Genomic DNA, 24,725 nt, shown 5'->3' with positions numbered 1-24,725 from the left:
TGCTTTTGACTTTTTGATATCACTAACCCCATTTCGCTGGAATTCTGCATACCGAAATGCCATATTGAAAATTTACTTCAGAAAGATGACGTCACAAAGCTAAATACGGGAATTTTTCTTTGAAAATTTAACGTTGTTTTACATAGCTTATAATATGTCGAAACAAGTCACAAAAGTTTATATTAATCAAACGATTACTTTTTCCTCTCTCCGGTGTTTCTTTAAAGTATCGCTAATTTTTCAACGCGTTAAACTATTCCATCACCTCAATTAAATTTAGGAAACTCAATTGTTGTACATGAACAGGTTCTTTAAAATTAACCAAAATACCACTTTAAATAAAGACCCTATACAGCAAACACCAAGCTTAAAAATCATGTTAATTTATATTTATACTTTACTTTTTGAGAAAAATCGATGATCTTCTCCAATCTCCTTAACACTAAATTTACGGTACTCGTCAATTTGACGGAAGGGTTGCTCCAATTATACGATGGTAACAGATTTAGTTAACTTATATTAAGACTGTTAATATATAATTGTTTTTAAATTAAACTAATCGTTAAAGAAAAAGGCACGTGGTTTCCTTTACCTATCAATTTGACAGGTGTCCTTAGAAATAGATATACAGATAGCGCACGTAAACCTAGTGCCAAGTTCCTTTGCTAATGCAATATCACTGTTATTGAGAGTCCGTTTCTATTATTCACAACTATTGGGTTGTTCGGGAAGTAATTTCGTATTTTCTCAACAGAGGACTTAATTGTATTTTTTCACAGCCAACTTCACACTCCGCACCGCATAATCATTATATATTTCGACAGCTGATATAGCAAGGCTTGCTTGTGAAAAACTTCGATTGATTCTACGCAGTAGTTTTTGGTTGGTACCCTATCAAATATGGAAAGTGAAAAACAGCATGTTCGGCACATTTTACTTTTTTACTATCGAAAAGGTAAAAATGCTGTTCAAGCGAAAAAAAAATTATCCGATATCTATTCAGATGATGTATTGACAGAACGCCAGTGCCAAAACTGGTTTGCAAAATTTCGATTTGGCAATTTTGACGTTGAAGATGCACCACGTTCTGGAAGGCCAGTCGAAGCTGATTGTATATCGTCAATAGGTCGTCCGCAATTGGCGACGGTTGATGACGAACCAAATTTCTTGAGAAACGTTGTGCTTTTAGTGGACTGTTCGTTACTTTATGGCTCCGAAAGTCGCGACATCGCACATGGCCTGGTCCCTTTCTTTGCAGGCCTATTGTCAGCCAAATCCTAAGTGCTGTTGCCTGCTTTCTAACATTAATGGCTAAAGAAAGCCTCGTGTCCGGTGACCCGAGGGAAATAAAGAATTGTTTGAAAATGCATTGAAAATGAAGATAGAAAGAACACGGAACTTGAACTAAAACAGCAATTAGAATCTGGCTGCCAGAAGACCCTAACGGTCTTCTGGGTCTATTCTAATCAAGGGCCGAACAAAATACCGGCACGACATTCCAAGGCTTAACACTGATGAAGACACAATAAAGGCATTAATTGATGCAAACCAGCGAATAACAACTCGTGAGATCGCTGAGAGATTAAATTTATCAAATTCGACCGTTCATGATCTTTTGAAACGCCTAGGTTTAATCTCAAATCTCGATATATGGGTTCCTCGTGTTCTTATAGAAAGAAATTTGTGCCGTCGCGTTGACGCCTGTGATTTGCTTCTCAAAAGTCAAAAAAATGATCCATTTTTGAAGCGCATCGTCACTTGGACGAAATCTGGGTTGTCTACAACAATGTTAAACGCAAGAAATCATGGAGTAAGAAAGATGAACCGACTCAAAGCACTTCGAAAGCCGATATTCATCAAAAAATGGTGATGCTATCTGTTTGGTGGGATTTCAAAGGAATCGTCTTTTTTTTTTTTTAGCTTTTATCAGACAACAGAAGGATCAATTCTGAAGTGTACTGTCATCAGCTGGACAAATCCCCAAAAATTGAATGATTCGCTTGAACAGAAAAGGCCGGAATCGATCAATAGACAAGGTGTAGTGTTCCACCAAGATAATGGAAGACCTCATACAAGTTTGGTAACTCGCCAAAAGCTTTTACAGCTTGGATGAGATATACTGCCACACCCACCATATTCTCCAGATCTGGCACCTTCTGATTGTTATTTGTTCCGATCTCTACAAAATCTTGTTGACGGTAAAACCTTTACATCAAATGAGGAGGTCAAAAATCCAAGTAAAGAACAAAAATTTTATGAGCGTGGAATCATGCTACTGCTAGAAAAATGGAAAAAGGTATTGGACCAGAATGCACAATATGTCATTCAATAAAATATTTATTCACTATAAGAAAATCGTTTTTCATTTTCATAAAAAGGAACGAAATTATTTGCCAAACGATGCAATATAATATATTATAAACATCGTGAAAATAATATAAAATATTTATTATATTATAGAGATGAAGCATGATTCAAAAGATGATTAAACTATAGTGTATCGAATGTTCTACAGCTACCGAATTTTTTCGAATGAGATAAATATGTCCCTAATATAAACATTATTATATTATTATAATAATAAATATTCTTTAATATATTCGCTAATATTAACAAATAGACGGTGGCGATATTTGTTAATATCGTCATATTCCCATAAAGTGGCATAGATTTTACGCGAACATAAATATCGCGAAAGAATTAAATTTACAGATATGGAAAATTATTGTTACAGAGTCTTAAAGTGACAGATAATTGACGTATTCATTTTCGGAAAGTTATGGCGGCAATTTGTCAATGCTCGAACAAGCTGTAACTTCTTTATTGCATTTTAAAAGGCTATAAAACATTGCAACAGGCATTAATATTATTCTATTGTGACGTCTTGATTGCATAAGGATAAAGTCATTATATGCAGAGAGATAACGAGAGATATATTAGTCGAACAAATCGTAGATACGTGTTAAATGATTGAATAACCAAAAATGAAGTAATCATTATTCTTCAACGGACTGAGTGGCGTTAAAATGCTTGGCGTAATCAGCGTACTGACACTTTCCCCTCTACCGTAACTAGCGATCAGCCTTCTACGGTCTTCCTATTTACACCTTCATTTGCATCCACGTGTTAATCTATTTTCTCTCCTCTGTAAGTAAAAAATCTCGATGCAACGAAACAATTTAACGCGATAAAAATATTTCTACACTACACTCGAACTACACTGAGTCACAAAATTATTGGCACACGCAGAAAGTGATAAGAATATGAAGGATAAAAAAGTAATGACAAATTTCTCAAGCCTTTTATTCGAGTTTTACATAAAGTTTAAACCACAAATGCACAATACTATGAAAAAAATGTCATTTCATGTAGGTATAAAAAATATGAAATGAAACGCTCCCATGCATTAATTGGTGTCGCAATATTATTGCCACACGTTACAAAAATTAATGATTTTAACAATGTTAATGTTTTGTAGATGTGAGTGTTGATTTTATATGTGTGAATGCGAATGAGGTTGAATAAGTGAACCTCATTTGCGATGATATAAATATAATATGTGCGAGTGCAGTCTAGCATGAATGATATTTAAAGAAATATTTAGAAGAATATGCCAGAATAAAACAATTATGTGAGAATCGTCAAAGAGGAAACATGGGTATGCAATGGTTAATAAGAGTGAGAGCGAAAGAAGAATTTTCTAGAAAGCGTCAATCAATTTTTCGTTTAAAATAGTTTATCGCGAGTTGTTTTCATTATTTAAATATTTTTATCTAAATATACCGATGTGTTAACTGTTAAAAAACGTAGAAGATATTGGCGTGTATTTTCTATCCACAGTCTCGCCCGCGTCCTTGCACCCTTATTAAAACCTTACACTCCGTCTCCTTTCATACTCGAGGCTCTCTTCCTCCATTACGAATTTTCCACTCATCCTCGCCCTTGATGGGCTAGGTACTTCAAACACTCGGAACGCATTCCTAAACTTTTGCGTTCCTAAATTTTCGCGTTGCTCGCACTCGACTCTGTTGTCGCGGACAGGACACGAATTGTCCAAAAAGATATTGTATCAGCGTGAAATGCTAACAGTTAACATTGCCAATTACTTGCTTCTTATCATAGTATATATACAAAAAAAATTCTTGGCGGTGATAGAATACAATAATGGAAAGTCTGGAATCGACAGAAGCGATCAGATGATCGCACATGCAACAAATACCCAAAAAAGCATAAAGTGGTACCGCAATTTGACAATACATTTATTAATAAGAACCATAATAAATGCACGTGTCGTCTATCAAAAAGTAACGAATGGAAAAATGAAAATAAGGAAATTCCGGGAGCATATAGTGAAAGAATGGTTATATCCGGAAAATGATAGGCCCTCCAATGAAAAGAAGGAACCAAAAAAGGTGTTGCGACCTTAGGACCGCATATCCCAAGTTAAATGGGAGACTCCTTTATGTCCTTATTGCGAGTGTTGGGTTTTATATGTGTGAATGCGAATGAGCTTGAACAAGTGAAACTCATTTGCGATGATATATATACATATGCGAGTGCAACTTAGTATGAATGATGTTTGAAAAAATGTTTAGAAAAATGTGCCAAAATAAAACAGTAATGTGAGAATCGTCAAAGAGGAAACATGAGTATGGAATGGTTAATAAGAGTGAGAGAGAGAGAGAAAAATTTTCTAGAAAGTGTTAATCAATTTTTCGTTTAAAATAGTTTATCGCGAGTTGTTATCATTATTTAAATATTTCTATCTGTTAGAAAACATAGAAAATATTGGTGTCTACAGTAAAGTAGCCTTTTTGTTTTATCACTTCGGAAAGTCGCTTTGGCATTGACACTATAAGATTTTTTAAATATTCTCCTCTATACCATGCCATTCTTCCTTTGATCTACTTTGCAATTCCGCTTTATTAGTTATTGAATGTTTCCGTATTTTTTTATCTAAACTGTCCCATATCATCTCAATGAGATTTAAATGGGGTGACAGAGGTGGTGTATTTATGATCTTTGGACAGTGGTATAGCAACCACTCTTCGAGTAGTTTTCGATTTGTGTTTCGGGTCATTTTGACATAACTGGAATTTTTCAAGAATTCCTAACTTTTGGGCACTTTGCTTTAAATTATTGTGTAATATGCTTAAGTATCCCATTTTATTTATTGTTAAATATAATTGATGCATCTCCAAGCCATAACATGACCACTACCGTATTTGATTGTTGAGCTAATATTTTTACGATCCATTTCTTCGTTCGGTTTTCGCCATACTTTCGTATGACATCAGACCCCCAAATATTGAATTTACTCTCGTCACAAAATATAACATCTCTCCAAAATTTTCCAGATTTTAAAATAAATTTTTTTGCAAAATCCAAACTTCTTTTCGATTTACTGCAGTAACGTATGGTTTCCTTCTAGGTATGCGTCCATTATTGTATAAATTCTTCCGCGATATTCTACGGACTGTTTCATTAGAAACAGTTTTATTACAAAATTGCTGGAGCTCGACATTAATTTGTGGAGCACTTATTCTTGGATTTTGTTTCACATTTCGAACAATGAAAGGTTCTTTTGATGAGTTTAAAACTGTTTTCCTCCCACGTCCAGTTGCATTTTCAATTCTACCTTCACCTTCAAAATTTTTAATAATATTTAGGACGGTTGAAAAATTTTGTTTACGATATTTCCAATTTCTTTATATAATTTTTCATTTTTCCAGTGATGAATTAATAAATTTCTTATATCTAAGTTAGTTTCTTTACCTTTTCTTGTCATAGTAGAACGTGTATTCAAATATTTCTTTTATTAGACTTTAATTCTTCACTTGGGTCTTAACTGACTATTATAACATTTTATAATGAGCCTGAATAACAGTGAAGAAAAGAACAGAATATCGAAATAGGTAGATTCAACTGTTCTTCGTGGAATATATTAAGTGTGCCAATAATTTTGCAACAGCAATTGATGCATGGAATTGTTTCGTTTCACTTTTTATAACTATAATTACGATATTATTAATTTTTTCATAATGTTGGGAACTTACGGTTTAAACGTTATGTTTTATAAAGCAAAAAGGGATTAAGAAATATTTGATTATTTCCTTTACCTTTCATATTCTTATCAATTTCTGCATAAGCGAAAAATTTTGTGATTCGCTGTATACTAATCTTTTCTTAATGGCGCTAAACGATGGATTATTTTTTTAAATTTAAAACCATACCATTAATTATTTATATATTATATCGTATATTCTAGATATTATTAACCCTTTGCACTCGATGATTTTTTGGCTAAAGATGATGTAGGAGTTCAAAGATTTTCTGTTATAAAGCTGGTGATATTTCTTTCAGCAGTAAATAAGAAACCGTATAGTAATTAACACGTAGAATTATTCGATTTCGATAGCTCGCACACCGTTACATTATCTTAAATTTGATGTATTAATTGATATCGATCTTCGAATTTTTATCTAATGGCGACTGAAGGTCGCCTCTCGAGTGCAAAAGGTTAATATATATCATATTATATCGATATTTTAATTAATATTAAATGATTTATTATTAAATATATTAAGATATTGCATATTTGATGTACAATACAAAATTATATAATTTATATAAATAAATTATATATAAACCACATTGCAATAAATAATAGTTTGCAATATTTCTACGGTGTGGAAAATATCGTAAGAGAGGATATAGCAAAAATGAAAATAATTCTTCCATTAATGAAAACTTTTAATGCTTAATCTGATTATCAATGTGTTAGTACTGTCTATAAATTGATTTTACTGAAAAAATAACTTTATGAAAACTATACATTTGTTTTACTATTCAAAAATATTTCCATCACCTAATAAAGCAGTGAAAATTGTTTAATTTCAACATCTCAAAGTGTCAAACTACGCTACAAGATTTTATATTATACTAAATAGTTAATATCACCTATAGTATATAATAGAAACATAAATTTTAATAACAAATATCTTAAAAACCAGCTTAATAACCAATGTGTGCTCGATCATCTGAAAAGTCAATGCAAGTATAATATTGTAATATTTTCATTAAATTATTCGAACATATCCATTTCTCAAAACTAATTAGCCATATCTAAAATGTACTATGTCAACCAAAACTTAAAACTGAAATGGTAATACCATGCGAAGACTGAAGAAAATAGTCCAATAACAACCCTATTATTAAACCAAGAATCTAAATCAATCCTTAGACCATTCGTAGTCCAAACTGCTTAATCTCAGCCTCCGAATTTTTCCCAAAATTTTAATATCAAGGCACTTGAGTAACGCTTAACTAAACTGAAAAAAAATAGTCTAATATCAACCCTGTTATTAAATCAAGAATCTACATCAATCCTTAGACCATTCATAGTCCAAACTGCTTAATTCCAATCTCCAAATTTTTCCAAAAATTTCAATACCAAGGTACTCGAGTAATGCTTAACCTTTCGTATTTAAATTAAACTGAATAAAATAGTCCAATAGCAACTCTGTTATTAAACCACGAATCTACATCAACCCTTAAACAGTGGACCTTAGACCATTTTAGCCAAAACTGCTTAATTCCAGTCTCCAAATTTTTCCAAAAATTTCAATACCAAGGTACTCGAGTAATGCTTAACCTTTCGTATTTAAATTAAACTGAATAAAATAGTCCAATAGCAACTCTGTTATTAAACCAAGAATCTACATCAATCCTTAGACCATTCGTAGTCCAAACTGCTTAATCTCAGCCTCCGAATTTTTCCCAAAATTTTAATATCAAGGCACTTGAGCAACGCTTAACTAAACTGATAAAAAATAGTCTAATATCAACCCTGGTATTAAATCAAGAATCTACACCAACCCTTAGACCATTCATAGTCCAAACTGCTTAATTCCAGTCTCCAAATTTTTCCAAAAATTTCAATACCAAGGTACTCGAGTAATGCTTAACCTTTCGTATTTAAATTAAACTGAATAAAATAGTCCAATAGCAACTCTGTTATTAAACCAAGAAACTACACCAATCCTTAAACAGTGGACCTTAAACCATTTTAGCCAAAATTGCTTAATTCCAGTCTCCAAATTTTTCCAAAAATTTCAATACCAAGGTACTCGAGTAACGCTTAACCTTTCGTATTTAAATTAAACTGAATAAAATAGTCCAATAGCAACTCTGTTATTAAACCAAGAAACTACACCAATCCTTAAACAGTGGACCTTAAACCATTTTAGCCAAAATTGCTTAATTCCAGTCTCCAAATTTTTCCAAAAATTTCAATACCAAGGTACTCGAGTAACGCTTAACCTTTCGTATTTAAATTAAACTGAATAAAATAGTCCAATAGCAACTCTGTTATTAAACCAAGAAACTACACCAATCCTTAAACAGTGGACCTTAAACCATTTTAGCCAAAATTGCTTAATTCCAGTCTCCAAATTTTTCCAAAAATTTCAATACCAAGGTACTCGAGTAACGCTTAACCTTTCGTATTTAAATTAAACTGAATAAAATAGTCCAATAGCAACTCTGTTATTAAACCAAGAAACTACACCAATCCTTAAACAGTGGACCTTAAACCATTTTAGCCAAAATTGCTTAATTCCAGTCTCCAAATTTTTCCAAAAATTTCAATACCAAGGTACTCGAGTAACGCTTAACCTTTCGTATTTAAATTAAACTGAATAAAATAGTCCAATAGCAACTCTGTTATTAAACCAAGAAACTACACCAATCCTTAAACAGTGGACCTTAAACCATTTTAGCCAAAATTGCTTAATTCCAGTCTCCAAATTTTTCCAAAAATTTCAATACCAAGGTACTCGAGTAACGCTTAACCTTTCGTATTTAAATTAAACTGAATAAAATAGTCCAATAGCAACTCTGTTATTAAACCAAGAAACTACACCAATCCTTAAACAGTGGACCTTAAACCATTTTAGCCAAAATTGCTTAATTCCAGTCTCCAAATTTTTCCAAAAATTTCAATACCAAGGTACTCGAGTAACGCTTAACCTTTCGTATTTAAATTAAACTGAATAAAATAGTCCAATAGCAACTCTGTTATTAAACCAAGAAACTACACCAATCCTTAAACAGTGGACCTTAAACCATTTTAGCCAAAATTGCTTAATTCCAGTCTCCAAATTTTTCCAAAAATTTCAATACCAAGGTACTCGAGTAACGCTTAACCTTTCGTATTTAAATTAAACTGAATAAAATAGTCCAATAGCAACTCTGTTATTAAACCAAGAAACTACACCAATCCTTAAACAGTGGACCTTAAACCATTTTAGCCAAAATTGCTTAATTCCAGTCTCCAAATTTTTCAAAAAGTTTCAATACCAAGGTACCCGAGTAACGCTTAATCTTTCATATTTAAACTAAACTAAATAAAATAGTCCAATAGCAACCCTGTTATTAAACCAAGAATCTACATCAACCCTTAAACAGTGGACATTAGACTTAATGGCGACTGAAGGTCGCCTCTCGAGTGCAAAAGGTTAATATATATCATATTATATCGATATTTTAATTAATATTAAATGATTTATTATTAAATATATTAAGATATTGCATATTTGATGTACAATACAAAATTATATAATTTATATAAATAAATTATATATAAACCACATTGCAATAAATAATAGTTTGCAATATTTCTACGGTGTGGAAAATATCGTAAGAGAGGATATAGCAAAAATGAAAATAATTCTTCCATTAATGAAAACTTTTAATGCTTAATCTGATTATCAATGTGTTAGTACTGTCTATAAATTGATTTTACTGAAAAAATAACTTTATGAAAACTATACATTTGTTTTACTATTCAAAAATATTTCCATCACCTAATAAAGCAGTGAAAATTGTTTAATTTCAACATCTCAAAGTGTCAAACTACGCTACAAGATTTTATATTATACTAAATAGTTAATATCACCTATAGTATATAATAGAAACATAAATTTTAATAACAAATATCTTAAAAACCAGCTTAATAACCAATGTGTGCTCGATCATCTGAAAAGTCAATGCAAGTATAATATTGTAATATTTTCATTAAATTATTCGAACATATCCATTTCTCAAAACTAATTAGCCATATCTAAAATGTACTATGTCAACCAAAACTTAAAACTGAAATGGTAATACCATGCGAAGACTGAAGAAAATAGTCCAATAACAACCCTATTATTAAACCAAGAATCTAAATCAATCCTTAGACCATTCGTAGTCCAAACTGCTTAATCTCAGCCTCCGAATTTTTCCCAAAATTTTAATATCAAGGCACTTGAGTAACGCTTAACTAAACTGAAAAAAAATAGTCTAATATCAACCCTGTTATTAAATCAAGAATCTACATCAATCCTTAGACCATTCATAGTCCAAACTGCTTAATTCCAATCTCCAAATTTTTCCAAAAATTTCAATACCAAGGTACTCGAGTAATGCTTAACCTTTCGTATTTAAATTAAACTGAATAAAATAGTCCAATAGCAACTCTGTTATTAAACCACGAATCTACATCAACCCTTAAACAGTGGACCTTAGACCATTTTAGCCAAAACTGCTTAATTCCAGTTTTAGAATTTTTCAAGAAATTTCAATAGCAAGGCACTCGAGTAAAGCTTAACCTTTCGTATTTAAACTAAATTTCTACTTGCAGTTTCACGGAGTTAATCGATTTGGCAAACCAACGATTGGCTTGCGAATCCGTAACCGGCAAAGTCTAAAATTTCGAACACAACGTTTAAACGTAACGCGTCATTCAGTCGCTTAACATTCCTCGTTCTTCGGCAATGGTCAAGGCGAGAGACCGTCGAAAGAGTGCCACGGGCCACGGACTATTCAGGGTAAAGATTCGTGAGCGGAGAGTGCCGTGGGCGCAGACGAAGAAGAAGAGAATGAGGTGGTATTCGGTTGGGCAGTGGAAAGCGGCAGGTGTTCCGGGTTAATATTCGTAGCGAAGAGGATTGTTTTGCAACGCTAACTCTCCGGGCAGCTTACGTGCCCGTGCCCGTCTCGTAATTAGTTTGACTTTCACCGTGAGGGCCACCATACCGGGCACACTTTCGCTCGTCTTTATTTTGCCCGCCTCCTCCGCTGCTTGCCTCTGGAATTACGTTACGGAGAAAATGCCTGAATGCGTCCGCAAGAATTTAGGCCGATATCAAGGACGTTCCCCCATAACCTCGCTAGATTCGAATCCTCCATTCGGACCAGTCCGCGCGCATCATGTGACTCACAGCGCCGCCGAAATCTCCCGGCGACCGCAGCGCCGCCACGCGAAACCATCTTGCCCAATGGACTTTGATGTAACCGAGCTTTGCTTTCTTGTAATCTTCCAACAATCCGTTCCTATACGAAATATCCAAGATTACCGTGTAACACCTTTTCGCTCTCGTTTCGAGCCTCGTTCCTCCATTTCGACTTTCCTCGCCAGTTTGGACCGCCATTTTTCCTCGTTTCGTTCGAGTCAAGCGTACTTCTTAGTCTTAAATTCAGATTCAACCGGGCTTCGCAAACTGTGTCGAAATTCGCCGTGGTTTTCACAGACCCTACTCCGTTCCACAATTACCTTTTAGGGAAATATAGCTTTGTCTTTCGTGTTCGTATCCTTCCGTTCGAAGAAAAATTATTGCTATGTCAGCGATGCTGCACTCTTAGCGTTTTCTGTCTACGGACTACGAAAACTAGGATTTCTGACATTTAATTTTATGAAATCCTGAAATTTGTAAATGTGAAATTTAATTAAATGAAATGAAATTAAATATGAAATTTGTAAATATGAAATAAAAATGAAATTTTCTCCAAATTTTTCCAAAAATTTCAATACCAAGGTACTCGAGTAATGCTTAACCTTTCGTATTTAAATTAAACTGAATAAAATAGTCCAATAGCAACTCTATTATTAAACCAAGAATCTACATGAACCCTTAAACAGTGGACCTTAGACCATTTTAGCCAAAACTGCTTAATTCCAGTTTTAGAATTTTTCAAGAAATTTCAATAGCAAGGCACTCGAGTAAAGCTTAACCTTTCGTATTTAAACTAAATTTCTACTTGCAGTTTCACGGAGTTAATCGATTTGGCAAACCAACGATTGGCTTGCGAATCCGTAACCGGCAAAGTCTAAAATTTCGAACACAACGTTTAAACGTAACGCGTCATTCAGTCGCTTAACATTCCTCGTTCTTCGGCAATGGTCAAGGCGAGAGACCGTCGAAAGAGTGCCACGGGCCACGGACTATTCAGGGTAAAGATTCGTGAGCGGAGAGTGCCGTGGGCGCAGACGAAGAAGAAGAGAATGAGGTGGTATTCGGTTGGGCAGTGGAAAGCGGCAGGTGTTCCGGGTTAATATTCGTAGCGAAGAGGATTGTTTTGCAACGCTAACTCTCCGGGCAGCTTACGTGCCCGTGCCCGTCTCGTAATTAGTTTGACTTTCACCGTGAGGGCCACCATACCGGGCACACTTTCGCTCGTCTTTATTTTGCCCGCCTCCTCCGCTGCTTGCCTCTGGAATTACGTTACGGAGAAAATGCCTGAATGCGTCCGCAAGAATTTAGGCCGATATCAAGGACGTTCCCCCATAACCTCGCTAGATTCGAATCCTCCATTCGGACCAGTCCGCGCGCATCATGTGACTCACAGCGCCGCCGAAATCTCCCGGCGACCGCAGCGCCGCCACGCGAAACCATCTTGCCCAATGGACTTTGATGTAACCGAGCTTTGCTTTCTTGTAATCTTCCAACAATCCGTTCCTATACGAAATATCCAAGATTACCGTGTAACACCTTTTCGCTCTCGTTTCGAGCCTCGTTCCTCCATTTCGACTTTCCTCGCCAGTTTGGACCGCCATTTTTCCTTTAAATATGAAATAAAAATGAAATTTAATAATTGAGGTTATTAGATTAGGCTATAAATATGTTTGAATGACTCTCGTGCAGCTACTTTGGGCAAAATCAACGTTGATTTAAATTTGTCCTAATAGAGATGCAACCATGTATACATACGTATTTATTTCTATCACATCGCTTCGATTATTATCATTCGTGTCTATTGTATTTAATAATAAGTAACAGATCCGACAAGAATAGATTTGCTAAAGCAACTCTGACAATTTCATTTTCACCCTTATGTTATATTAAAGGTAAACACCGTCGTATCGAATCACCGATCGCTTCTCAAGCATCTCGATGCAGCTGAATGGTACTTAAACGAGCGCGAAAGCGTTTAAATTAAAGGAATTAAAATAAAATATACGGCGAATTAAGAGAGATCCTTTGTTCGAACTTCCGACCGAGTCGGTTGAATGGCGGAAAATTTCCCGGTACAAATTTCGCCTGCGCGATCCATTGAGTCTAGACGGACCAATCCGAAAACCGGAGATGCCGTTAATCCGTAATAAGATCAGGGTTACGTAGTCCCGTGAACGAAGATCGCCCGATGGATGATCGAACGGGCGTAGAAAGAGGATCGAGGATGTTCCTTTTCCCCTCTTCCAGCCCGTATAAAAGTCCGAATGTGCCGATCCAGCCGACACAACTGTGAAAGATCGTCGGTAAAAGACGTTCTCCTTTGCGACATCTACCTTTCGGACTCGTACCCTCTTCGTCGCCGCGAAATTCAACGATGTTGGTCTATCTGGTGAGTTCTTCGATTCCTTCGTCGCGACTCTTCTATAAGTTTCTTATCCTTTATCTCGAGTTTTTGACACGTCAATTTTCTTTTTCATTGTCAGTTCGTTAAGTTTCTTGAGTTTTTATCGTGTGTCGACAAATCTGGGAGTCTACTCCTGGCAAATCGTGTTATCGTCGTCATTGTGTATCCTCTTAGCAAATTTAGTGCAAGATTCACTCGTGCGTCCTGAAATATATATAGATAAATAAGATAAAATTGAAAGATTTCGATATAAAATCGTTGTAACGTGAAAATTCGATGTGAAAAGATTAATTATGTTAGTAGGTTATTATAAAGGTAACTTAAAATTAGTATAATAGATGGCGTTAAACCAGTTCGAATTCAATTTTGTTTCAGTTTAATACGTGATTTCTTCCTCTTCTTTAAATATTCCTTTTTAAAGGAATACGATTCTGAAAATGAAAAAAGAATTTGGAAATGACGTGTAAAGTTTTAAGTTTCTCGACGTACCTTCGTGTAAACTTTCGAGGCCCCGATAATAAGCGTGTAAGATGGGAATTCGTGTCGATATCGAGAAGCATATAGTGAATACAGTGAAAGTACTTGTTCGAATTCGGATAATTTCTTGACACTTGTTTCGCAACGTGTGTCGAAGCATGAGATACTTTCGACGATTCTCTCGCTGAGAGTCATTTTTCTGGAATCATCGGTCTTCAAGTTACTCTTCGTGACTGGTCTTCGTGGCACGATTCTTTCTTGGGGTTTGTCGACTTACACGCGCTAAATGAGATACTTTCGACGATTCTCTCGCTGAGAGTCATTTTTCTGGAATCATCGGTCTTCAAGTTACATCTTCGTGACTGGTCTTCGTGGCACGATTCTTTCTTGGGGTTTGTCGACTTACACGCGCTAAGCTGACTTCGCTTCTCACCTGCTTATCACCTGTCCGTAGTTTATGATTTGAACGTAGCATCTCGATTTCTCCAATTCTTACGACTCGAGTTTTATTCCCACGACGAGATAAGTTCGTGATTTATTTTCATAACACGGTAAAAGCTTCCCTAATACTGCAACTATTGACCTGTAATATCTACGTGGATAATATCGATTAAAGTGATATAGTGAAAATAAACTGGTATAGATGTATGATCATGCTTCTATCTTAATAGAAGATAACATTTATTTTGCTGAAAATAGCTGCATGTTATTTCTGTTTGCAATAACTACAAAAGCGAAAAGTCTGAGAGACGCCATTTTGATTTGTTTGGAAGTTCTGGTGTTGAAATACAGTGTTAAACAGTGTTTATTAAAATTTATTTAAGATTTAATTTACATTTCATTAACCAAAAATAAGTTGAACTAACTATATAAATTTATTAAATTGTTAATGATTATTAATTAAAGATAAAATGTGTATTACATTCAAGTACAAAATAAATTTGAAGGATACAAATATCGAGAAAAGAAAATAAAGAAACGAAAAGAAAATTGAAATAAAATATACGAAAGAAAAGTAATAGTGTAACACATCGAGATCATATGAAATTATTATACAACTTCAACATTATTACCATTCGTTAAATTTTTAATTAAATCGTGTATTTTATTGAAGAAAATGCAACAATTATATTTTCAAATATGAAATAGAAACTTTTGATTGAAAATTAAAAGCTTTTCTAAAATTTTTGTAAAATTTAAAACAAATTTTTTAAATTAATTAAAAAAATTAAAAAATTAAACAGTAGAGAAATAAAGTATTGTTTTCTCGATCATCAGAATCAAAAGAAATCGAATGAGTATCTCATTTATAATAATTCATGGATAACACTCAACAAAACTTCATTTTCCGCTCCAGATCAATCGAGAATTAATTCAAAGTGCTAGAAGAAACTCGTTCCAAATCGTAATGGAATCTATTGTAGCACGTTTCCAAACGTAACATCGTTACTACGCCACTCTGCATTCTAAATTCGCTTTAAATTTCTGCTTAAATTTCGTTTTAAGTTTCATGAATAATGCAACGTTATAATAGATGAAAAAGGCGAGAGTGATTATGTCTTACAATAGCTTAATTTCTCTGTTAATAATTGAAATAATATAAAGTAAATGATTTCTTATTACAAAATAGATTTAATTTTACCGATACAATAATTACTAAACAAAAATATCACTAAATAAATAAAACAAAGCATTACTACATTAACTAAATGATTAAATAACAATTATTTTTCTCTATTAAATAGTAGCGTTTTAGTAACAGAAAATTCCACCTTGTTCATATTTAAACATACATATGACATACAATATTAATACACATAACATAAGTTTAAAGTGATTTCGCGATTTGAGTAAATAAATTAAACAGTATACATTATTTATAAAAGTCTTCATTTGAAGATAAATTAACTTTACTACAGTGAAAACATACATTTAACTCATAATTCTAAATATTATATATTCACATCTGTGTTTTTATTCATTTTTATCCCTTTTCATACAATTAATTAATTTCATACATTTTTATTCGGGTCACTTTCATGTTATTAAATCTCATAAGACAAAACAACATAAATTTGATTATTTTAATTTATTATATTACAAATCAACAAAATATTTATAAGTTACGTGAATCCGTGCCCTGAAGGAGTAGAACCCGATTAATTTTACTCCTTTATTTCATTATGCTCTTTTTCTTTTTCGGTTCTCATTATTCATACTGTCTCGTAAAAAATACTGAAGCGTAAATTTCGTACTTAAATTCCATAGCGGTTGTAGCCCTGTTTCTTTCGTGGGCGTCGATGCATTAACGTTTTACAGTTTCACTTGATCTTCAAGCAGAGATGAACGGAATGATACACGAATCACATGCATATATATTCAGGATTATGTAGCAACGCAATTGACGAAAACTAAAATTTATACGTTGATGAAAGAAGAAATCATTTTTTGTAAAAAAAAAAAGAAAATTTTCTTACCTTTTTACCAAAAAATTAAAAATTTTGACCATTAAAATAACTTCATATAAATGCTTATAAATGGTTTAATTAATTCTAATAAGGATTATGAATATGTCTATCAAGACCATGTATAGCAAGTAGAAGTGTTAACATCTCCATTAAGTGATGAATTATTGAAAGCTTATTTCATTAACGTATACAATCTTATTAACACGTATAAACGCACATACACATATAAATATAAATAGCGTATATAATTATCAAGGAACATGTGTAACAATACTTCGAATATTAAACAAGTGCTTACAAGAATAATAAGCTATTGATTAATAAAATAAATAAATAAAATTTCCATGTAAAATCACTTATTCTATGTACTGCATCTGAAACATAGGTCAAAAAGATCAATGAAATATAAAAATTTATGTTTCATTTAAATGAAACTTGATTGCAATATAGAATCTAACCTCTTCGTGTCATTAAAAATTAGAAAAGACACAAATCGTAAAAACAAATTCATTATCAACCACGCAGCCTTTTTCGATAAATTAAATCTTCTTTCTTCTCGGTTGTATTGTCAATTATGTATCTCTATGATCGGCTAATCTCCCAGTTTGTTCCAATGATCGCAGAACATATACACATATCGGGAAAAGTGCATCGATGTCAAACGTGACACTGAGCAAATAAGGTTAACAAGGTACATACAACGATGCAGATGGGCCGACATTCGTTCGAAAGTAGCCGAATTGTTTTCACGATGAAAGTCGATCGCGTATTCAGTATACATCTGACCACATATATACACACACAACCAATCTCACGCATAAATACGTATACGTATATTAGAAATGCAGCGAACGGCGTTCGTGACCATTTCGCAATAAATTTTCTACTACGTTAAATTGTAGCGCTTGCGCAATATGCCTCCCCTACCCGTGACACTCAACCAAATTTAAAGAAACCACGCGAACGGGGCACCCATGCGCAATCTTAACGCTACTAGATGATCAAAGGCAGGTTCCCACATTTTCGAGGAAATTTCGCTGTTCGTTGTTCGGCAAGTTTCAACGACCGTTTCGTTATCTTTTCCGCCAACACGACTATTCCTTTTATTGCTTCCTGCTAAAGAACGTTGACACGATAGTCGTGTTAATCGTCAAGTTGTCTTTCCTTTCTGTTTTATCGTTTTATCGTTTCCTCTTCTCTAATTGTATTTACTTGTACTTTCGATTACAAGAAAAACACAAGATTGCATTATTATACTATTCGATAGTAACTGTTTTACATTTGTCATTTACATATAATTATAGGTTATACACTGTTACGTCTCATACGCAATACGTTATCCCGCGTACCGTGTATATGTGTGTGTAGATAAATAGTTATACACACATACGCATATATAATGCTGTACATATGCACTGTGTATATATATGTACATGTAACTTAATTCAATACACATATATACGTACGTACATACACATGCATATGTATAAATACATACTCACATACATACATTACATATCTACTAAAAGTACATTTGCAACATATACTCATAATTTTTAATTAAAATAAAGTCTAAAACCAAATTTTTTTGGTATAACATTCGATATTATATTTGCGAATAACGTAAATTAGTCTAAATTTGAGTTAGATTGCATAATTTAGGAATACTTAGTTTTAATATACGTTCTATATTATGGGTCGTTAATTTTCTTTATCTCGTAAAATATAAAATAAAAAATAATTATATAATATACATAATAACATGATATGTAGAATCTAAATTAAAAAATCAATCTGGAAATATGTTAATTAAATAGAGAAAAAATGAAAATATTGTGGGACAACAAAAAGTGATCACTAACCTCAACAGAATTTCACTATAAAACAAGAAAGCATTTTCACTCTCACAAAAGTTATTTGTCGTGACTTACTTTCATTTGAATACAATATTCAAGTATGTAGTACATTATAAGTCGACATATACATATATATTTCTCTGCTTGTTCTCCATTGCCTGACATATGTACATACATACATGTTCCATTTATTATTGCAGTACAACTACTTTACTTATTTATATGTAATACAGTTAACTCGTAAACTAGTCTTATAAAAAATATAAAAGTATGGTTTACACCAAAAATATTTATCTAAAAACATATAATTAATAAATGTTCTTATTCTCTCTGATAAAAATTATAAATCTTTAAAATTGTAAATTCTTTTTAATACCACCTATATACAAGTCATTAAACAACATTAAATAATATGCCTTAATGTCTAATAAAAATACATGTAGAATATTGTAGGAAAAATACATTATCAAAAAAAAAGGAGAAAGTTACTATTTTGATAATATGAATTCAACAAATGCACGTAACGAAAATAGTCAAAATGACAATCGTCATATAATAAATACAATAAAAATATCATTACTAATTTATAAAAATGAATATATAAACTTTCTCCTTAAATTTAATTAGAATTTCTTGCAACACCTTATGAATCATATACGAACAAAAAATTATTGAAATGCAAATAATTTTATATAATTAACTATACAAAAGTCCACATTTTTCTCTGTATATATATCCATAATTATTCAATTAAACATTAATTCAAACACGTTTTAAATAAAATAATAAGTCATTAAATTATATAAAACAGTACCATATAATTTTATGTCAAAGAAACATTTCTGTAAACTTATTTATAAACTCGAGCAATATCAAGTAACGAGATGAAATATAAAAACAAATAGAAAGTGTACAATTGTTTGTTTTGTATGATAATTTTTTGACCGAAGTACATTGTTAATTTAATTTAACGACACCCATTCATTTATTTTAATTACCATGGGAGTTTTGTCGAAAAACTTTCGCGAAATCTATGAAAGTTGCTATCGAATATGTTATTTAATCAGTTTCGTAATCGACCAATAAGCAAATAATTATACGTGCTTTAAGATACAATGCCGCGAATTCTCCCGCGCATAGAAGAAAAAAACAGAGCGAGGAAACTCGAAAGGGGAAAGCCGTGAGCCGAGAGTAAAAGTAAAAGGCGCTACTTATTTTTTTCAGATCTAGTCACTATAAATAATTAGTGTGACACCGTAATTACGCTTCCTTTGTTCGCACCAATTTCATTCACTCCCCCCTTCTCTCCCAAAAAAATATTTCTTCCACGAGGTTGATATCGATATTTGAAAATAGACGAATTACTTGATTCACGAACAGGTTATATCGTAACTCATGGTAGAACTTTGATTCGATGCTTCGATGTTATCCGATCGTGACTAACTTCATTCGTTTTCAGTACTGAATTTATTTCCATTTATAGCGAGACGTGTGCGTATTTTATTTCCTGCTGTGTGCAAAAATTAATTCAAAACGACCAATTAATTCGGAACGAGATTAATTTTAATATATTCAAAAAAGGTAAATCAAGTTCTTGCATGTTATTAAGTAAGAATCTAATACGTTTGATCATTCTGATTTAATAGCAGTCAGTTGATATAAAAGGTTATGTACATACTTTGCATCGAGATAAATAATTTTACCGTTTTGCCTTACCTAATATTTAATCGAGCAATTGCATTACTTAAATTCATTTAGAATTTCGAGTTAATACTTAAAATTTAAATTCATTCAATGCATAAGATAAACAACAATTCGATCAACAATATCGGGCAAAATGAAAATTAACGTTTAATTAATAAAGGGATTATTATTTTGTATGAAGGAACTAGTATTTTTTAATAAATAAAGAGTTCATCATTAATAAAAGAAAATTTATTCACACGTCACTTTAACATTTCAATACAGATTTTGTATAATATTTTAATTTAAAAATCATTTTATTAAAACAATAGCTAAACATTACTAATTTTTGTTTAAATATAATTCTTTTGAGAATATAAAATTTTTTTAGAAAGACTTTCTTCGTCGTATAATCGTTATTATTATTATTATTATTATTATTTTGTTATTATTATTATTATAAGTTGTGTAAAAAAAGGAATGAAAATAGTTGAAAAAAAAAACTTTACATAATTTGCGTGATTTGAAAAAATTAATTATTATATAATAAATACCTTATTGCTAAAAAAAAGAACGATATCGAGATATTTATTAATCATATTTTTCATTTCATATTAATATTTAATATTTACGAATATCTTAATTAAACGTAAATATAAAAATCATACAATTTTCAAATTAATTTAATCGCAAATTGAAAATAAATTTCATTTTTAATTATTTTGCACAAAAGAAAAAATTTCATTTGTATAATTAATAATATTATTTCGAGAAAAAAAATTAAATGTCAAAATGAAAAATCGTCAAAATCAAAATTCATGTTAAAATTAAATTTTATGTATATACATAATATGTATATTAAATATATTTTTTATATAATTTAATGTGAAATATATTAAGTATAAATGTTAACAAATGTTAAAGAAAGAAAATTGATAATCCGTGTAAACATTATTGAGTTGAATTTTAATCTAAATACAAGTGCGAAAGTACTATAATTTCGAAAGTAATGTTTAATGTAATTAAAACAGATTTAAAACGATTTCAGTGTTTTTCTAGTATTTATGTGAAAGGAAAAGGTATTTGAATGTTCACAGCTCATAATGAGTAACTTTTACCTTTAGTCAAGTCAATTAGGTTAATTATGATTTTTCGTAACAATTGATTTAACCCAAACAGGTTTAGTGTTAACTTAATGAAAGATAATTAATTAGTCCGACGCTAGATTAATATGCTGAAAGTTGAATTTACATTTTCGATTTGTTGTAAAACGAAATATTCATTTATCGAAAATGTAAAATGCAAACTGTTAAAAAACAAGGTTCAAAACTTTAAGATCTTACGGAAATCACTAAGAGAAGTAAAAAATGTTTGGTTAACATAGGTTAACCTACTCAGTCCTTTCAACAAAAAATCAATTTTTATTCCCTACGAATATTTAATTAAAGCGAATTCAATTTTATTACTCATATTACTGCTTTAAAGCATAATTCTACACACTAATTTGTACATAATATGCTGTACTATTTACAATACGTTACCAATCACGTTAGAAATCGCGCACTGAAAAAATAAAAATGGATATTAATGATCGATTTTTATCAAATATTTTCTATAAACATTAGTACTATGATCAGACTAAAATAATTAAGAAAATGATTACTAAACAGGATAGCTATGATATTTGGTAACTATTGATCCTATGATTTTCTAATTCTTCGATAATACTTTAATGAATCAATTATTTATTTAAAAATTCTTGCAGATCGCGCTACTATTAGTAGCTTCCACATCGACAGTATATTCGAAACCAGCACCGGAACCACCAGTGAACTCGTACTTCCCTCCGCCGAGTGGCCCTAGTCACTCAGGTGTATCCGGAAATTATGGCCCTCCAATACCAGACAGATATGGACCACCCCAACAACAGCCTGTCGTCCACAAACATGTTTACGTTCATGTGCCACCACCTGAAGCACCCGAATACAGTCCACCAAAATACATACCACCCGCAAGTCCGCCACAGAAACATTACAAGATTGTATTCATAAAAGCACCGACTCCACCGACACCGACAGCACCTGCGCTACCACCATTGCCACCTCAAGATGAAGAAAAAACTTTGATCTACGTATTGGTAAAGAAACCGGAAGAAGCACCAGATGTAGTGCTCCCGACTCAAGCACCAACGCAACCTAGTAAACCTGAAGTATACTTCATCAGATACAAGACACAGGTAAAGTACACGTGGTTTAAACACTTAAAGAAGAGTTACGCTAGTAAATATGAACTGCCTCGAGCGATCGAACATTGAATTAATGTGATTTTATAAACATAATTCTAAAAATGCGTAAATAAATTTAAAAAATCTAGTTAACATTGGTATTTAGCATTGTTTAGTAATATTTTATTGTTTTAATACAAATAAATCAAGGTTTATTTTTATAATGAAAATTAATAAAGTCATAAATTTACTAAATATCTAATTACATACCAAGAAATTCATATAAAGAAATTAATATAACTTAACTCTTCAAGTTTTTTTTCAAAATCGACTTGCATTCTTTTAAAACAATCTTTCTTTAAACCATTTATCATTAAATCAAATCATTTTATCTAACATTAGAAAAAAAACATATGACAAGCAAATAAATAATAATTAGAAATTAAATAAATAAAAGAGATAATTATTAAGAGTTAATAAAATTTATAGTTTTTATAAATACAATTTTTTATGTGTAAATATATAAAAGAAAAAAAATATTTTTAAGTATCATAATTTTCTTATATTATAGAAAGAATCACAGAGCACGGAATATGGACCTCCACATCAATCACCTCCTTCAGATAACTATGGTTCTCCACCATCAAATCCAGGTGGACCTTATTAAATAATCTTATTTACAAGTGGTTATCTATGAATCAAATACTAAAACACGTGACTGTTGTGAATTAGAAAGATAATGGACAGTGAATTTTGAAAAAATCAATTTGTAAGTAACATAGTTGCTACTACAGAATGTGGGTTTAAAGGGTAGATTTAGACCCTTTGTCTGTTTAATGTTATGAATGCACATATTGCATACTAAAGACATTTTTGAATATTGATATTACTGAATATAAATTAAGTAAGAAATATTATACATATTACATGTATTACTATTATATTACTTATTTTTGTTAACTGTTCAAAATTATCATAAGAAACTAAAAAATTAAACAATGGAAAATGTCTTTGGTGCACATACCAACATTGTTTAGAAGGAATATTTACAAAGGGTTACCAAGTGCAGAAAAACACTAAGTAGGGAAATTTCTGATTAATGTAAGTGGAAATAATTGTAACAGATGTGTATATTTTAATAAAATTATTTTTACTTTTGTATAAATTTTTATTTCTTCATTTTTTATTTAATTTTCCTTTAAAAACAATATAAATAAAAAATTTGTATCATCCAGTCATATAAATTTTCAGACTATCTTCTAAGAACAACATGTGCGGTATTCTATAATATTAGATTATAAAAAAAACTAGCTAGCATACAAAAATTTAGTTTAATATATGTATATTTGGAATAGAATACAAAATAGATAACAGACAATAATATAATTTACAATCTTGTGATTATAATTATGATATACATGTTTATTGAAAAATGATATTTAAGGGAAATATGTTTGTAAATAAGTTGGTTGTTCTAAAATTAACAACATAAAAAATATTCGATAAATTTTCTTGCATATCTATAGAGAAACAGAAAAAACCTATAGTTAATATTACAAATGTTGTTATAAAAACTGTTTGTTTCGAACAATGTATAAAAATATTTTACAGGTTCACAGAGATTCTTTTGAATAATTACAATTTTTTTAAAAATTACTTCAATATTTTACCCTTGTTCTTTACACAAGCATACTTACTTACCTAATTATGTTTCTTTATAGTACATTAAATTGAGTAATAAGTTCATATTTGTTTCAGAATGGTATTAAACATTATTATTTTTATATAAAATATAATTAATTAATGATATATATTGTTTTAACATCTTTACTGTATTTATTTAGGTCATTTATTTATTCTATTAATTTTTTTCTTTTTATGAAAGAATTTAGATATATGATTTTATATCATCTATATTTTTAAGTGATTTCTCATTAACAAATTATCATAAAATGTTAAAGAATTATTTAACATAAGATAATTTTCACTTAAATTTTGGCACTGTGATTGCTATAATAAAAAATGATATGAACAATATTTAGTAGCATTAAATATCTGATTATCTGGTAAAAACTGATCATTAAAGATGAATTTTTGTCTGTCATAGTTAATCACTTTCTTACTATTTTAGAAAGAATGATAAATCCATATAAATCTTTCTTAGTTACTATAAAGACTAAATATCTTATTGTTTTAATGTTCAATTATAAAAAATTGAATTGTATAAAGTATTAAAAATTTCAGTAATAACTGTATGTTATTGTTTGAACCTTTTTTCTATTGATGCAACTATTTTATTAACATTAATCTTTATTCACTGGCCATTTTGATATTTAT

General features: G+C 31.3%; 1 protein-coding gene across 1 annotated transcript; it reads left to right on the top strand.

Moving 5' to 3' along the window:
- The first annotated feature begins 1,805 nt into the window (after positions 1–1,805).
- On the top strand, positions 1,806–23,055 carry LOC108550229 (extensin-3). Its single transcript, XM_017903926.1, has 4 exons — positions 1,806–1,810; positions 1,921–2,080; positions 21,930–22,400; positions 22,960–23,055. The coding sequence occupies exons 1-4, from the start codon at positions 1,806–1,808 to the stop codon at positions 23,053–23,055; spliced, it is 732 nt and encodes a 243-aa protein (XP_017759415.1).
- Positions 23,056–24,725: the final 1,670 nt, after the last annotated feature.

The sequence above is a fragment of the Eufriesea mexicana genome, unplaced genomic scaffold, assembly GCF_001483705.2.
Source record: "Eufriesea mexicana isolate 0111107269 unplaced genomic scaffold, ASM148370v2 scaffold2566, whole genome shotgun sequence".
Taxonomy (NCBI): Eukaryota; Metazoa; Arthropoda; class Insecta; order Hymenoptera; family Apidae; genus Eufriesea; species Eufriesea mexicana.
This window is presented reverse-complemented; position numbering and strand designations above follow the sequence as displayed.

What these genes read in the sequence shown, in the direction of transcription:
- LOC108550229 (XM_017903926.1), top strand. An exon ending in GAAGACCTCATACAAGTTTG is followed by an intron (nt 2,081 to 21,929) that starts GTAACTCGCCAA and finishes AAATTCTTGCAG; the next exon opens with ATCGCGCTACTATTAGTAGC. An exon ending in TCATCAGATACAAGACACAG is followed by an intron (nt 22,401 to 22,959) that starts GTAAAGTACACG and finishes CTTATATTATAG; the next exon opens with AAAGAATCACAGAGCACGGA.